At 44.7% G+C, this 15,252-nt stretch overlaps 1 protein-coding gene across 1 annotated transcript; it reads right to left on the reverse strand.

Moving 5' to 3' along the window:
• Nucleotides 1-4,927: 4,927 nt before the first annotated feature.
• Nucleotides 4,928-10,645, reverse strand: Ccl5 (C-C motif chemokine ligand 5). The gene is made up of 3 exons (XM_036194475.1): nucleotides 10,546-10,645; nucleotides 9,341-9,452; nucleotides 4,928-5,301 (listed from the first exon to the last, which is right to left on the reverse strand). The coding sequence occupies exons 1-3, from the start codon at nucleotides 10,619-10,621 to the stop codon at nucleotides 5,214-5,216; spliced, it is 276 nt and encodes a 91-aa protein (XP_036050368.1). The 5' UTR covers nucleotides 10,622-10,645; the 3' UTR covers nucleotides 4,928-5,213.
• Between the last annotated feature and the right edge of the window lie 4,607 nt (nucleotides 10,646-15,252).

Below are 15,252 nucleotides of genomic sequence, written 5' to 3' on the forward strand. Positions count from 1 at the left end.
GCCCGACAAGGCCCTTCCTCTGGCATAAGAGGAACCAGGGAGGCGCTGGGACTTCTGGAGATGGAAGCTTCCAAGCGCTAGGCAACCAGGTTGCTATGGAAACAGAACTCATTTCCATTGTTGAGCCCCACAGCTTCTGTGGGCCTGCGGGCTGAGCTGCTCGCTAAACTTCATTTCCCTCAGCAGAAAAGTGGCAAAGCCACACGTGTCTGCTCGACTCCTGTGGCTTTGGTGGGGCCACAAAGTGTTTATGAACCACCAAGTTCAAGTCAGCCCATGTTAGGAGCAGGAGTTGTTTACAGGCCTGGTCATCAGGAAAATGTCAGGGATAGAGACACCTCTTTTAAACGCACATCCCTCCCTGCTGGTAGGAGGTTGTGTGGTAACTGCAAGGTAAAAGGGCCAGCCAAACAAACAACACCCTGACCGGAGCCAAAGAAACTCTTTGGCCCTGAAACCAGAGCTAAAGAAACACACCCTGACCCTGAGATCAGAAGCCAATTCACTGACCCTGAAACCAGAGCCAAAAGGTTAAAAAGGGCCAATGAAAGAAACACACTTTGGCTCTGAAACCAGAGCCAAAGAAACACACTGCTTCTGACCAACTTTGTACAAAAACCAACCAATCCCTGAGCACAAAACCAACCAACCCCTAAGCATGACGACATCCAGCCAATCTCTGAGCTTGTGAAAGCTCAGGGATTGAAATCTGACTAATTCTCACCCTGAAAATCTTCACCCTGGAAAAAAAAAAAACCCGCCACCCCTAAGAAGCCCTATATAAGCCCTGTGCCTGTTCAGTTTGCTGCTCCTTTTCCCACCCTGGCAGAGGCAGCCAGTCTCCTGGATTTCCCCCCTCCCAATAAATCACACAAATGACAAATAACAATGTTCTTCTGAGCCAGAGCCGAACAGAACTGTAACACTTTTGCTAGGGAAATGTTCCCCTAGCAGAGCAGAGTTGTTATACTCCGGGGGATATGAGCAAAGCTGTAACAATTTTGCTGGGGAAACCCTCTCCTGCACAGGCAGAGTTGTGACATTGGGGAAACCTTTCCCTGGAGCAGAACTGTAAGCTGCTATGCTTACAGTGACGTGGTGGTATTCCTTGGCTCCCATCCAAGCTGCAACATTTATAGTAAGGAGCTGCTGTTCAGATCTCTTCTGTTTGTTTATGTTGTTCCATCTACCTTGTAGCCTTTTCTCTCCCTTCCTACCCATATCAATGCTATGCCATTTCTGAAGGCTTTCCTCCCCAAGCTCCCTTCCCCACTGACTTTGATGTAACCCCAGTGTCTAACAGTACTGGCATGTAGTAGGTCAATATGCAGCAGGAAGCCTGCTGTGTGTCTTATTTTCTTTTCTGTCCCTGTGATTGAAATGCTCTGACAAAGACAACTTAAGGATGAAAGGGTTTATTTTATTTCATAGTTCAGGTTCCACTCCGTTATGGCAGGGAAGTCACAGCAGCCTGTTGGTCACAGTGAGCACACTTGGTGCTCATCACACTCTCCTCATTCAGTCCAGGGCCCCATCCACGTGATGGTGATGTCCACATTAAAGGTAGATCTTCCTACTGCTAATAAGCTGATCAAGGGGCTGGGGAGGTAGCTCATTAGTTACGATCATTCGTGATGACCTGGGTTTGGTTCCCAGCACCTACATGGCAACTCACAATGGTCTGTAAGAACACATATGGTGCACAGGCATGCAGGTAAACACTCACACACATGAAATAAATATAATTTTTAAACTTATGTTTAAAAAAAAAAAGCAGGGCGGTGGTGGCGCACACCTTTAATCCCAGCACTCGGGAGGCAGAGCCAGGCGGATCTCTGTGAGTTCGAGGCCAGTCTGGGCTACCAAGTGAGTCCCAGGCAGGAAAGGTGCAAAGCTACACAGAGAAACCCTGTCTCGACCCCCCCTCCCCAAAAAAAGGGAAATCCTTTCCAGGTATGGCCAGTGGCTTAGTTGATTCCAGACTCATTCAGGGGTTCTCTGTGTAACAGCTCTGGCTGTCCTGGAACTTGCTTTGTAGACCAGGCTGGCCTCAAACTCACATAGATCCACCTGCCTCTGCCTCCAAAAGTGCTTGGATTAAAGGGGTGTGGCACTACCACCAGGTCAGATTCATTCAGTCTTGACAACCAAGATTAAGTGGTTAGCACTTTGCTCTTGCAGAAGACCTGAGTTCAATTCCCAGCACACTCAATGGTGGCTCACAACCATCTATCCCCCCAGTTACAAGGGATCCAGCAGGTACACCTGTGGTGAACATACTTGCATGCTCACAAAACATTCATACACATAAAATGGAATAAACAAATCTAAAAAATTAAAAATATGTATCATTGAGTCATGAGACTTAATGAAGTAAACTGACATGATATGCTTTTATGTGTTACACAGATGAAGGTAACGTTACTCAAATGGAATTCCTACCAAAATTACTTCATCTAAGTCTAATTATAAGGAAATAAGCAAATTTAAATGACAAAATACAAAAATTTAATTTAAACATCTAAACAATTTCAGGACCAAAAAAAAAAAAAAAATGTTTTTTAGTCAGGTGATGTAGCACACACTTGTAATCCCAACCTGGAAGTTCAAGGCCAGGCTGGGTTATGTATTGAGTTCCTTACTCAATAAACAAATGGCTGGGCATGGTGGGTCAGCTGTTTAAACTCAGCACTGGAGATGGAGGGGATTATCATAAGTTTCAGGCCACCCTAGTCTACATAGGGAGTTCCAGGCAATTTAGGACTACATAGGAAACTAACTAACTCTGTCTCTCTCTCTCTCTCTCTCTCTCTCTCTCTCTCTCTCTCTCTCTCTCTGACACACACACACACACACACACACACACACACACACACACACAAGCCAAAAAGTATATTAAAGAACACTAAAAAGGCCAGGCATGGTAGTGCATGCCTTTAATCCCAACACTCAAAAGGCAGAGTCGGGTGGTCCAGGCCACCCTGATTTACATACCAGTTCCAGGAAGTAAGGGCTACACAGTGAGATCTTGGGTTTTTGTTTTTGTTTTGTTTTGTTTTGTTTTTAAATACTACTAAAAGGATATTCCACTAAATACAGTGTGTGTACTGAATTAGATCCCCCCACCCTATGCACACAATGTTTCTCTGTGTAACCACAGCTGTCTCAGAACTTCGTCTGTAGACCAGGCTGGCCTCGAACTCAGAGGTCCACTTGCCTCTGCCTCCCTAGTGCTGGGATTAAAGGTGTGTGCCACCAGTGCCTGGCCTGAATTAGATTCTTAATTTAAAAAAAAAAAAATGAGGAGGGCATTATTGAGACAGTGGGAGGATGTGATCACTTGTATTTGATGATTGTGTTTTAGAAAATAATAGTGTCATTAAGTTTCCTGTGTTTTGCACTTTGTGGTTATATAAAATGTTCTTGTTATTAGTAGATAATACTAAAACCCTCAGAGGTATAGTGGTATTGCATATACAGCTTCGAATGGCTCCGGAAAAAAAAAAAAAGTATATACCAGAGGAAAGGGGAGAATTTAAAAAATTTGTTTGTAAATTTTTGTGTTTCAGCCTGGCGGCGGTGGTAATAGTAGTGGTGGGTGGTGATGGTGGTGGTGGTGGTGGTGGTGGTGGTGGTGGTGGTGGTGGTGGTGCAGCTCGCCTTTAATCCCAGCCAGGCAGAGCCAGGAGGATCTCTGTGAGTTGGAGGCCAGCCTGGTCTACAGAGTGAGATCCAGGAAAGGTGCAAAGCTACACAGAGAAACCCTGTCTCTAAAAACCAAAAACAAAACAAAAAAAAATTGTGTTTAAAAATTTGTAAATTGAGTATGGAAAAAACATATACGGATTTGTATTAGATCTAGTGGGTTTAGAAACTTTTTAAACTTGTTTTCCTTTTGCTTGTGGTACTTTGGGCAAATTCCATCTGACCATGAGTTATACTGAACTTTGAGCTTATGAGATGGCTCAGTGAGTAAAGTTGTTTGCTGCACAAGCCTGGTTACCTGGTTACCTGGTTACCCCTGGACCCCACAAGAAGATGAAAAGAGAAGATGGAACCCACTCACATATATGCCATGGCACATATGTCCTTTCCCTCAATCCTGCGTGTATGTGTGTGTGTGTGTGTGTGTGTGTGTGTGTGTGTGTGTTGTGTCTGTGTATCTGTTTATCTGTCTTACACACATAATTTAAAAATGAGAACAGTTTTGTACTGTAAATAGATCTATATTAGTGCCCACCCTAAGATTATAAAGTGAAAGAGGGTGATGAATATGAGGGGCTGAGCCAATGCTGGGCATGTAGTGCTCAGCTAATGTTATCTACAACTATGACTACATCTGTTACCTATATGTGTTCACCCGAAGAAACACGTCGATGGGAAAGATGCTGGTACAGTTGGTACAATTATCAAAAATCTTATCTAAAATAATGTAGGCCTCTGAAATTGTCCTTAAGTCTAGAAATAATAATAGTGTTAGAGGAACCTACTGGAGATAAGGTATGGGTCAGGCTAGGGTAGAAGCATCAGTCAAGCCTGAGGAAGCAGGGAAGTGTTGTGCCAATGATCCAGATGAGTCCTTGGAGACTTATAGGTTGTACATGATGATACTTAGATTCCAAACTTAGTAGATAAGTCCCTGGTTACTTTACCAGTGTTGCCTATCTATGCTCCATTTTCAGAGGCTGTTTGCTCCCAGCCCTGCTAACTGCACAGGCCATACCTCCTCAATTTGATGTTGACATGAGGTGTGTGCCTAGATCTCTTGCATGCCTCATACTTGTAGGGAAGAGGGTTTTTTAGGAAGAAAATCAAATCAGAAGCCAGCTTTGTCCTTGCATCAGAAATTTTAATGAAACGCTGATTCCTTGGGTTTACTGTGCAGAGCCTGTGAGGGCCTGACATGTGAGCATATGTATGTGGGGTTTCCATTTTCCTTCTTTTGTTTTTGAGAGATACTCGGGCTTCTTTTCTGGTCTCAAAACCAAGCTGTGGAGCTTAGAGTCTGGAGCCTTCCTGTTGTCATGGGGCAAGGCCTCAGTAGACCTCCCAGGCTCTAGGAGAGGACACTGTTAGAATCTCTATGGTATGGTAGCATCTCTGCACCCCTAGGAATGAGTGGAGCAGGGGGTTTCTGAGCAGCAAGCAGATTAGCACTGGAGCGAGCAGTGACAGGTAAGCTATACAGGAGCAGGCTCAAGAAACCCTCACTTCTACTTCATCTCCAAATAGTTGATGTATTCCTGAACCCACTTCTTCTTCGGGTTGGCGCACACTTGACGGTTCCTTCGGGTGACAAAGCTGTAGGAGAGAAAGAGAGGCAGACAGTGGGGCAGCTTTTGGGGTCAGGAAACTGAAAAGCAAACTGAAAATGGTTATGGGAGTTGGGGAGGGCTTTTTCATAACTCAGGACTGTTTCTTCCTTTTAGAAGACATTACTTTTTCTTTTGGAATTAAAGGCACTAAGCTACAGGCAGAGTTTCATTCATGTTAATTCCCTACAAACACACACACACACACACACACACACACACACACACACTCACCCATCTGGAACTCAGCACTAAGCGGGGCAAGCACTGGCCTTTTCTTGACCCCTTCCCTTGTTCCAGGCCTTATACTGGGTGCTGAATTCAAAGAAGTAGAGTATTGGTTGTATTTACATCAGAACCTGAGTTGAGGAAAGAAGGAGGGAGCCCAAAGGCTGGCTAGTCACTCTTCTCAGCTCTCAGCCTGTAGCTAGGGGTCAAAAGACCAGGATAACAACCCCGCAGTCAGGACTGATTGGGCTTCCCTTTCCTCCTTCCTTCTATAGTGTGTGATACCAAAGAACAAGTCATCCCGGCTAAGTCTTCCCTCCCTCCCTTCCTCCATCTTTGGGGCCCTTTGCTCATCTGACTTCCCTTTCCACCTGTCCCTTCAGAGCAGGTGTCCTCAAAGACACTGTCCCTTTTGAGTTCTCTTCTTTCCAGCTCTGGCCCCAGGCCTGGCATATAGTTGATGCTTGTTGAACACTTACTGGATGAATAAGTGGATGAATGAATTGCATTTATTCCTAACACACACACACACACACACACACACACACACACACACACACACACAATTTAGATAATGATGATAGCAGGTTGATACTTCTTTATACTCATTTTGTGCCAGGGAATGGTCTAAGGACTATTATTCTCTCTGTGACCTAGAGAAAAAAGTGCCTTAATTACCCTCTTTTGGACTAACATGGCAGACCAGCTCTGTAGCCAGGGTTAGCCAAGACAAGGTGTCCTAGCCTCTTTTTATTGTCAGTTCCTGGACTCTCTCCTCAGCCCTTGGCTTGCGCTCCACCCAACATCTCCACAGATTGTCTCCTAGAACTTTGCTTGGTTCTTTTCTCTTTATACAGTTTCCCCTCTAGACCTGTGTTGTGGAATGTTACTTTAACTAGGTAAAGATGGGTTACATTTGTTTATGCTGTGGAATATTACTCTAACTATGTGAAGATACGTTGCATTTGTTTATGGATTATGTAAAGATGTGTTGCATTTGTTTCACCTTGCCTGCCTAAGGTGCCTGATTGGTCTAATAAAGAGCTGAATGGCCAATAGCCAGGTAGAGAAAGGATAGATAGGTGGGGCTGGCGGGCAGAGAGAATAAGTAGGAGGAGAAATCTAGACTTGAGGGAGAAGAAGAAGAAGGAGGAGAGAACAAGGGAGAAAGAGAGGGACACACCCGGGGCCAGAAGCCAGGCAGCTGACAGACAGACAGACAGACAGACAGGAGAAGCAGTACAAGTAAGAGCTACAGAAAGAAAGAAAGGTTAAAAAGCCCAAGGCAAAATGTAGATGAAGAGAAACAGGTTAACTTATGAGAGCTAGTGGGATAAGCATAAACTAAGGCTGAGCATTCTTAACTAATGAAAAGTCTTCGTGTCTTGATTTGGGAGCTGGTTGGTGGCCCCAAAGAAAAAGCCTGTAATAGACCTGCACACCTGCACACCTCTCCATCTCTGCATCAAAACCTCAGCATTGTCCTTATCTCTTGCTCCTGACCATAAATCTCTTACCCTGGCTGATTCATCCTCCAAAGCTCCTGATTCTTGTTTTTCCTTGCCCCTGGGTACCACTCAGCCTATAATACCTCATGTGAGGGTGACTTCAACAGTCTCTTTTCTTTTCAGTTTTATGAGTGCTCTCTGCTCTCCTACCCATGTCCTTACAAACCAATGTTGAAGCCTGTGAACATGTTCTGGGGTACACACCATCCCCTCTCCCCACACTTCTAATCTCTCCAATCATAGCATCTTTTACAGTCATCACCTCTGAATCGCCCCCCTCACCCTTGAAGACACACCTCCTCCTCCCTTTCAGTAATGATTTATAGGGTGCTTTAGTCATTCTCTGTCTCATGTATCACTCTTACTAAATAAAATCTCCATAGCTGAGGATGGCAGTTTTATTCATCTCTGCCTGCTCATAATAGGTCCTTAAGGAATGGTTTTAAAAAATACTAATTTTTAGAGTTTAAAAATTTAGTAAAGCTGAATTTAGTAATGAAGTATTAATATTATACTTTCGGTAATTCACCAGGACCCAAGTTCATCTTTGCGAGGGCCACAAAAATCTTTGGATTGGGCCTGGAGTAATGGCTCAGCAGTTAAGAGCACTGACTGCTTTTCCAGGGTTCCTGAGTTCAATTTCCAGCAACCACATGATTGATGGCTCACTGCCATTTATAATGAGATTTGGTGCCCTCTTCTGGCCTGCAGGCATACATGCAGGCAGAATACTGGATACATAATAAATAAATAAATCTTAAAAAAAAATTTTTTTTGGAGCCAGGCAGCAGTGGTGTGCATTTAATGCCTTTAATCCCAGCACTCGGGAGGCAGAGCCAGGCAGATCTCTGTGAGTTTGAGGTCAGCCTGGTCTACAGAGCGAGATCCAGGACAAGTACCAAAGCTACACAGAGAAACCCTGCCTCAAAAAAAAAAAACCAAACCAAAGAAAACAAAAAAAGTGTTGGATTTTTTTTTTGTTTGTTTTTTTGTTTTTTTATTTTGGATTAACACCCTTCAATCTTTTATTGTTCCATTTTCTTCTTTTATTTTGGATTTATTTTATGTGTATATTTCATCTGCACATATGTATGTGCACCATATGTGTGCCTGGTGCCTGAGGAGATCAGAAGATAGGGCACTGGATTCCCCTGAACTGGAGTTGCAGATAATTGTGAGCCATCATGTGAGTGCTGGGAATTAAACCTGGATCCTCTGCAAGAGCAGCAAGTGCTCTTAACCATGTCTATAGCCCTCCATTTTCATTCGGTAAATCATTAGCATCTTACATTTCTTAAGCTACTGTCACTGATCACTTTGCTTTGTGGCAGGAAGAGGGAGCCCCAGAGACAGACAAACTTCATCCCTCTCTTACTGTGCAGCATTGAGCAAGTCAGTAAATGCCTCTGGAAATCAGTTTCCTTACTGGAAGATACTTGTGCGTACCAGTCAGGGCTATGTGTGATTTAGAGACAGCTCTCATAGACATGACTCTCCAGTAAGTACTCCCCGTGTGGTAGAGATTATTGTATTTCCCCAAATTTGTCCATATGCATACTTAAAGCTGAATCTTATTATAACTTCTTAAATGGATAGGATTTTAGATTTTATTTACTTGATTGAAATTAGGGCCCTGACCTTGACCCATCCTGATCTTGACTCAGTTCTTCAGAAGATTAGCTGAGCTGGATCGGGTGTGAAATATGGAAACCTTGGGCTCTTAATTGGAGAGGAATGATGGAGTGGATCTTCTCCCAGACTGTTCAGCCTGTGCCTAAATAAGAGCTGTGCCAGCAAAAGTTGGTGTCCTAGGAACTGTGTCTGTCAGGGTAGGCAGGATCCTCTAAGGCAGTGGTTCTCAACCTCCCTAATGCTGCGACCCTTTACTACAGTTCCCCATATTGGGGTGACCCCCCCAACCATAAAATTATTTTTGTTGCTACTTCATGACTGTAATTTTGCTACTGTTATGAATCATAATGTAAATATTTTTGGAGATAGAGGTTTGCCAAAGGGCCATGGCCCACAGACTGAGAACCACTGCTCTAAGGATACTGTATTTAGGTTTTTTGTTTGTTTGTTTGTTTGTTTGTTTTGTATGTTACAGTTGGGGACTCTGAGACGGAGATGAGGAGCCATGGTTATTTGAGGAGCTTAGGGGGTGAGTGTGGGAGGGGTAGAGTACTCTGTCCGAGAAAGATCACGGCAGGGCTATAGTCAGGGCGTGGCATGGGTGGGGTGTGGTGGTGGCTTCTGCACCCCAAAGAGGAACCCATGGGGGCTAAGACTCACACGACGGCAGAGTTGGAGCACTTGCTGCTGGTGTAGAAATACTCCTTCACGTGGGCACGAGGCAGCGCAAGGGAGAGGTAGGAAAAGCAGCAGGGAGTGGTGTCTGAGCCATCTGGGAGAAGGAAGAGAAGAAGGAGAGCTTTTTATTAATTGCCAGTTACACTGGGCACTGTATCGGCCCTTCACATGATTTATCTCCAAAGCAGTGTCTGTTGTCATCCATCTTGGCAGAAATGGAGGCTCAGAGGACACTGTGGCCGCAGTGAAGATTTGTACAGATGCTTGAAAGGATCTGTCCAAACTCCATGTGGTCCCTGAGTCAAGCTTATGCTTTACTCTCTGTACCCCTGCTGGGATCCTTCTCTGCTCTGGGCCTTCTGCTTTGTTCTTTCAGCTTCCCGACTCGAGTTAAAGCTTGGTTTCTTTGATGTGTAAAATAAGATCTAGGGAAGCACCCAAAGCCAAGATTTTATAACTTGGCATTCTAAACAGGGACTGAAAGTGTCTCTAGCATCCTGGGGCCTGGCTGGGCTGCAGTGAAGGTCCCTGAACAGAGAGGCTCTTGGTGGTCACGTCATTCAAGACACCACTAAGCGGCACACTTGTCATCCCACAGCGGAGCTGTGATGCTAACTTCCCAGCCAGATAGGACTGGTTGGAATACCAGTTTCCACACTCTAGCAGTGTGCACCCTGGGCCTCTGTTTCCCACCGTAAGTCAAGAACAGCCACCGAAAGACTAGCTGTATCAAATAGGATGGCACAAGTAATGGAATCGGGCACTTAGTTCTCTTTCTTTCTGTTTTTTTTTTTTTTTTCAAGCCCTATTTCTTTTCTATCTATGAAACGAGAGACTATCACACCTCAGGCACTTTAAAAAGTATTAGACCTTTCTTAGAGACTATGCTGGTGACAGATTCGAGTCAGTCATTTCTCAAAGACAGCTTGAGCTACCCTGCCTTACAGTATGCCCAGCACTGGTTCACACTTAATGAGTACCTGCAGAAGGTCATAGTGTAGACTTTGGAGACACAGAAAAGTTCATCAGGGGTCCTGCCATAGTGCGATTCACAGGGATGGCAGGATCTCTGTGTCAATGAAATATCGGAATGTGCATGGGGTTGAAGCAGCACACATACTGTAATTGAAAAGAGAGGAAGGATGGGGTGTACATCTAGACAGGGGGTGAAGGTGGTCAGAACTTACGTGGGGAGGCAGATGCAGGAGCAAAGAGGGTGGCAGCAGTGAGGACAATGGTGAGAGCAGCTGCGGAGATCTTCATGGTACCTGGGGCAGAGGCTGCAGGAGATGCATCCGTTGTCTCAGGATCCTCTGCAGGGATGCTCTGCAGCTCAGGCTTTTAAGGGAGGCAGGGCAGCAGAGGAAGTGCCCCCCTCCCCTGGACTGGGGGAGTTTCCACAACAGACACCAAATAACTAGCTGCTGTCATAAATGAAAATACACAAAATGGAAAAGAAAAGTGAAATCACCTTAAGAAGTATGTGACTCTGCCTCTGCTGCTCTACAGCCCAAGGATGACTTATTAGCTTCCTCTGGCCAAGCACAGTGGGGCATGAAAAACCCTTTCCTCTGCGGCATCCTCAGATCTTCCTTCCCAAGCAGGCCCTCCCCAGATAGCAGGGAGCTGTTGCCTTAAGGCAAATGAGGGCCAGTTAAGTTAAGGTCAAGACCTATTGATCTTCACTTGGCAACATCCCAAGTTCTAGCTGGGGCTTGATTTTTGTCTTCCTATTTTCTCCATGGAAGGATATTTGTCATGGTCACACTATATCAGAAACATAGAACACACTTGTGCCTTTCTACAATGTCAGGCTTTATTGATAACAATAAGTTAACAAAGGATTTGCTGACAGCAATTTGCCAAGTAATTCTGATTCCCTTGATAACCAGGTAGATATAGAGGTATTTACTGCATGATCTGAGAGTTAATATTAGTAATTAAGGAAGGAATAAAAGAATCTGTGTCCTATCTGTCCATCTATTATCTACCTATCATAGCTATCTTTATCATCTATATATCTATCATCTATCTATCTAGGAGCTAGGAGAACTGATGGGGAATCTCATAGGTTGCAAAAGAGTCTCTATGGGATTAAAGGTTAAAAACTGTTGAGATCTGTTGGAGGTGCCTACTCAAGCTTCAGGGCAGAGCAAACCTCAGAGTCTAGTCCCAGCTAGACTCTGGAGCAAAATGTAAGTGCAAGGGGGGGACTAGGTCCAGATGGACAACGGACAAGAAAATGAATAGCAGGTCCAGGTAAGTGAACTAGTGGCTGGTAATTCCAGTAGGTCATGCCACAGTGGGAATGGATCTGAGCTCAAGTTCTGGAACAGTCCGCAATTCTCTGCCTATCAGTCCTTCGACACACATACCATGTGGCCTGATGACAGGCTGGTGGAGGCTGTTACCCTCATGTTAGGTGTTCTGAAGCCAGCTGTCCTGTGTCTCACTTTGGTCCTCTGTAAGTCTAATTGGTCATTGAAGAATTGAATTGAATTCCTTGAACCATGGGGTTAGAGGTAGGACCTCACTCCATTCCAAAGGATTTGGTGCATCATCAATTTAGAATTAAGGAAAATTTAGCCAGGGGATGGGGGCTGAAATTGGTTTCTGAATAAGAGATAAGTGTCAGCAGTGACCAAACTGAATATTGAAAAAAGTAACCACATACTGAAAACCCTTTTCTTTTTCTTCCTTCCTTCCTTCCTTCCTTCCTTCCTTCCTTCCTTCCTTCCTCCCTCCCTTCCTTCCTTCTTTTTCATTTTTTCTTTTTGAGGCAAACAGCTTCTTCCTATGCAACCATGGCTGGACTAAATTTGATACATGGATGAAGCTGGGCTTGAATTTACAGTAATCCTCCTGCCTGTGCCTCCTGAACACTGGGATTTACAAATGGGTACTACCACATCCACCTTGTAGTCCTGACACTTGGGAGGCTGAGGCAGGAGGATGCTGAATTTGACACTCTGAGGGGGTTGGTTCAAGTTTAAGGAGGTTAAGTGTGTAGTTTATGGCCATAACTTGCAATGATAGATCTCACTGAATTAGTGACCACTTTCTACCACCCTTCATTGTTTCTAGAGAAATCCAGTAGCTCTTGTTAAGGCTCTGAGATGAAGTGGGAGAAGGGAGACAGACAACATATATGTAAATATAAACTCCCTAATTGTGAACCACCTCTTCACTGCCTTGTCTCTTGTCTTTTGTGTTGAGAAAGGGCTCACACTGTGACTCAGGTTGACCTTCTCACACTGTGGTTCAGGTTGACCTTAAACTTCTCCATTCTTTGCAGTGCTGGGATTATAGACTTGTCTCTTAATTCCGTGTGCATAGGATCTTTTACAAATTTATTTTCTTTTATGTGTATGTATGTGCACCTGCTGACAAGTATGTACACATACAGTATACATACTGACAAATATGTGTACCATGTGTGTTCAGTGCTCTTGGAACCTGGAAGAGGGTGTTGGATCCCCTGGAAGTGGAGTTAAGAGGCAGTTGGGAGCTGCCCCGTGTAGGTGCTGGGAATCAAATCCAGGTCCTCTGCAAGAGCAGCCAGTGCTATTAACTGCTGGGCCATCTCTCTAGTCCTGAGCACAGAATCTTATCATGTTTGTCTTCTGTATTCTTACCCTTCTTTTCAGCAAATGTTTTGGATGGGATAGATACTAAATCATCAGTGAGTTAGTCTTAATCATTTCTTATAGCAAAACCACTAAGTACCTGGGCTCCCTAGAGCTGAAAATCCAGATCTCTTATTTATTTTCCATTTTTAAAAATAAAACAATGTACATTTACGGTGTATCATGAAGTTTTGACATAGTGACATGTTTACAACAGACATATGAAAACACTTGTCTCCTCATATAGCCACCACTTTCTATTTATGTGGTGTGAGCATCTGAAATCTCTTAGCAAATTTCCAGTACCAGACATGGTATGACCAACTGCAGTCCCAATGCTGTGTTTTAGATCTGCAGATGTATTCATCCTGGATGGCTGCAGCTTTGTGTACCCCCCTGGCCACCATCCCTCCATGCCTCCACCTCCCTGCCCTTTATAACTGCAGATCTACTCCTTGTTTCTTAAGGCTGCACATATTCGTGAAGCCGTGCAGCATTGTTCTCCCTGTCTGCTCTCTATTGCTTATTAGTGACTTCAAGCAACTTGCTATTTCCTGTGGTCCTCAGTCTCTTCCTTTGTGAATTGAGAAACTGCACAGAATCCATGTTGTTTACTCAAGCCATTTAAGATATGATGAAAGCTGTGATCTTTTTTAAAAAAATTTAATTTTTTTTTTTTTTTTTTTTAGAGACCTGAACAGACACATTTATGGGCCTCTGAGTCATTGGTGCCAGTTCTTATCGACCCTCACACCTTCAGTGTGTGTTTACAGAAGCCTCTCTGATAGGAACACAGTCCTCCAGCCATGGGCTACCCATCCCCCTGGCCTGGCCTGGTCTCGATTTTGTTTTCCTTCTCTCATTGACTCTTTTCCTAAGCTGAGCTGGCTTTCAGCCCAGTCACACTGATGTAATGAAGCCAGTTGCAGCCAAAGAAAATGAAACCCCATTTCACATGAATTCCAGTGCTTTAGTCAGACGTGGGGTTTCCCCATGACTGTGTGGGTCAGAGCGCTTGGCTCTTCTGGCCACTCCTATCAAAGTGTCCAAAGCAGGAAAAGTCCAGTTTCTAGGCATCTGGGCTCCCAGGAAAGCCAGAAGCAAAGCCATATGCAAATTGGAGTGTGCTTCTTGATTGGATTCTTTTTTCCTTCCTTACATCTGGGACAGCAAGTTGCTGGCTCATTCCTTCTGCTTCCAGAGGGCCCTGTTGGACAAGGTGCTCCAGTGGTGAAGGCATTGGTCCTCACCCCTGTCTCTAATGCCCGCTCTCATAACAGCTCCAACCACATTCAGACTAGAGGCTTGTAGCCTACCTCCGCCAGCGCTCTTCTTGCCTTCACCACACAGGACAGTGGCTCTCAACAGCCACTTGTTTCCTGCAGCTGGAGACCACATGTGGTCTGTTTGTTGATGAGAACTCTGCCTGCCTGCGTCATAGAGGAGCCCCGACATAGGCCATGGGTATGAGGCCAGGGTGGTGGGGAGCATGCATTCTTCCAAAATTGCTTATCAACGGATAACTTTCGGCCCTCCTCTTTCATGAGAGGAGTGCATTTTCATTGTTGTCGTCTCCACGTTGCTTCGAGGATTCCCTTTTTTTCTTTACCCTTTATGCTTTAGGAAAGCTTATTTTGAGAGCACAGCCCCTCAGTTCTGCCGTCCCTCCCCTCCAGAAGGAAAGTCTGCTGGAGCAAGGCAGCCTTGAATTTGAAAACAGGTAGCACTTGCTGTCTCTGCACCTTTTGTTACATCTACTCTTTGTTTGTTCTTATGGGAACTGGGCTAAGAACACCCAGTCCTAGGATACCCAGGATGACCAAATGGAGGCAGTCATCAGGAAATGGCCTATTTCTGGCTCTAAGTGGATACTTAGAAACCCAGTCCCCAAACCTCCAAGCTCCAATGTTTCTATCCTTGCTGTTCTCTCCCTCCCAATAAAGAGTTCATGTCAGTTGAGACGTTAGAGGCACAGGGTGAGAAGTGGAAAGCAGAAAGTGATGCCTTATTAACTCCAAGTCTCAGCCCCAAAGCTCAGGCTAGACCCTTGAATGATTATTCAACCTAGGAAGAAACCAGCCCTGAATACTCTGCCTGTAGGCCATGACTCTTCTCTCTTCCTGGCTGTCCTGCCCCCACAGTCCAGCACACAGACCACTTTTAGACAATTTTGACAGACAGGGTTATAAAGGAAATGACAAAAGTTCCTAGGTTCTGTTCCTTTTTTGATCTGGCCCCGGAAAGTCCCTTGTTCCTTATGACTTTCTT

The sequence above is a fragment of the Onychomys torridus genome, chromosome 8 (genome assembly GCF_903995425.1).
Source record: "Onychomys torridus chromosome 8, mOncTor1.1, whole genome shotgun sequence".
In the NCBI taxonomy this organism is placed as follows: Eukaryota; Metazoa; Chordata; class Mammalia; order Rodentia; family Cricetidae; genus Onychomys; species Onychomys torridus.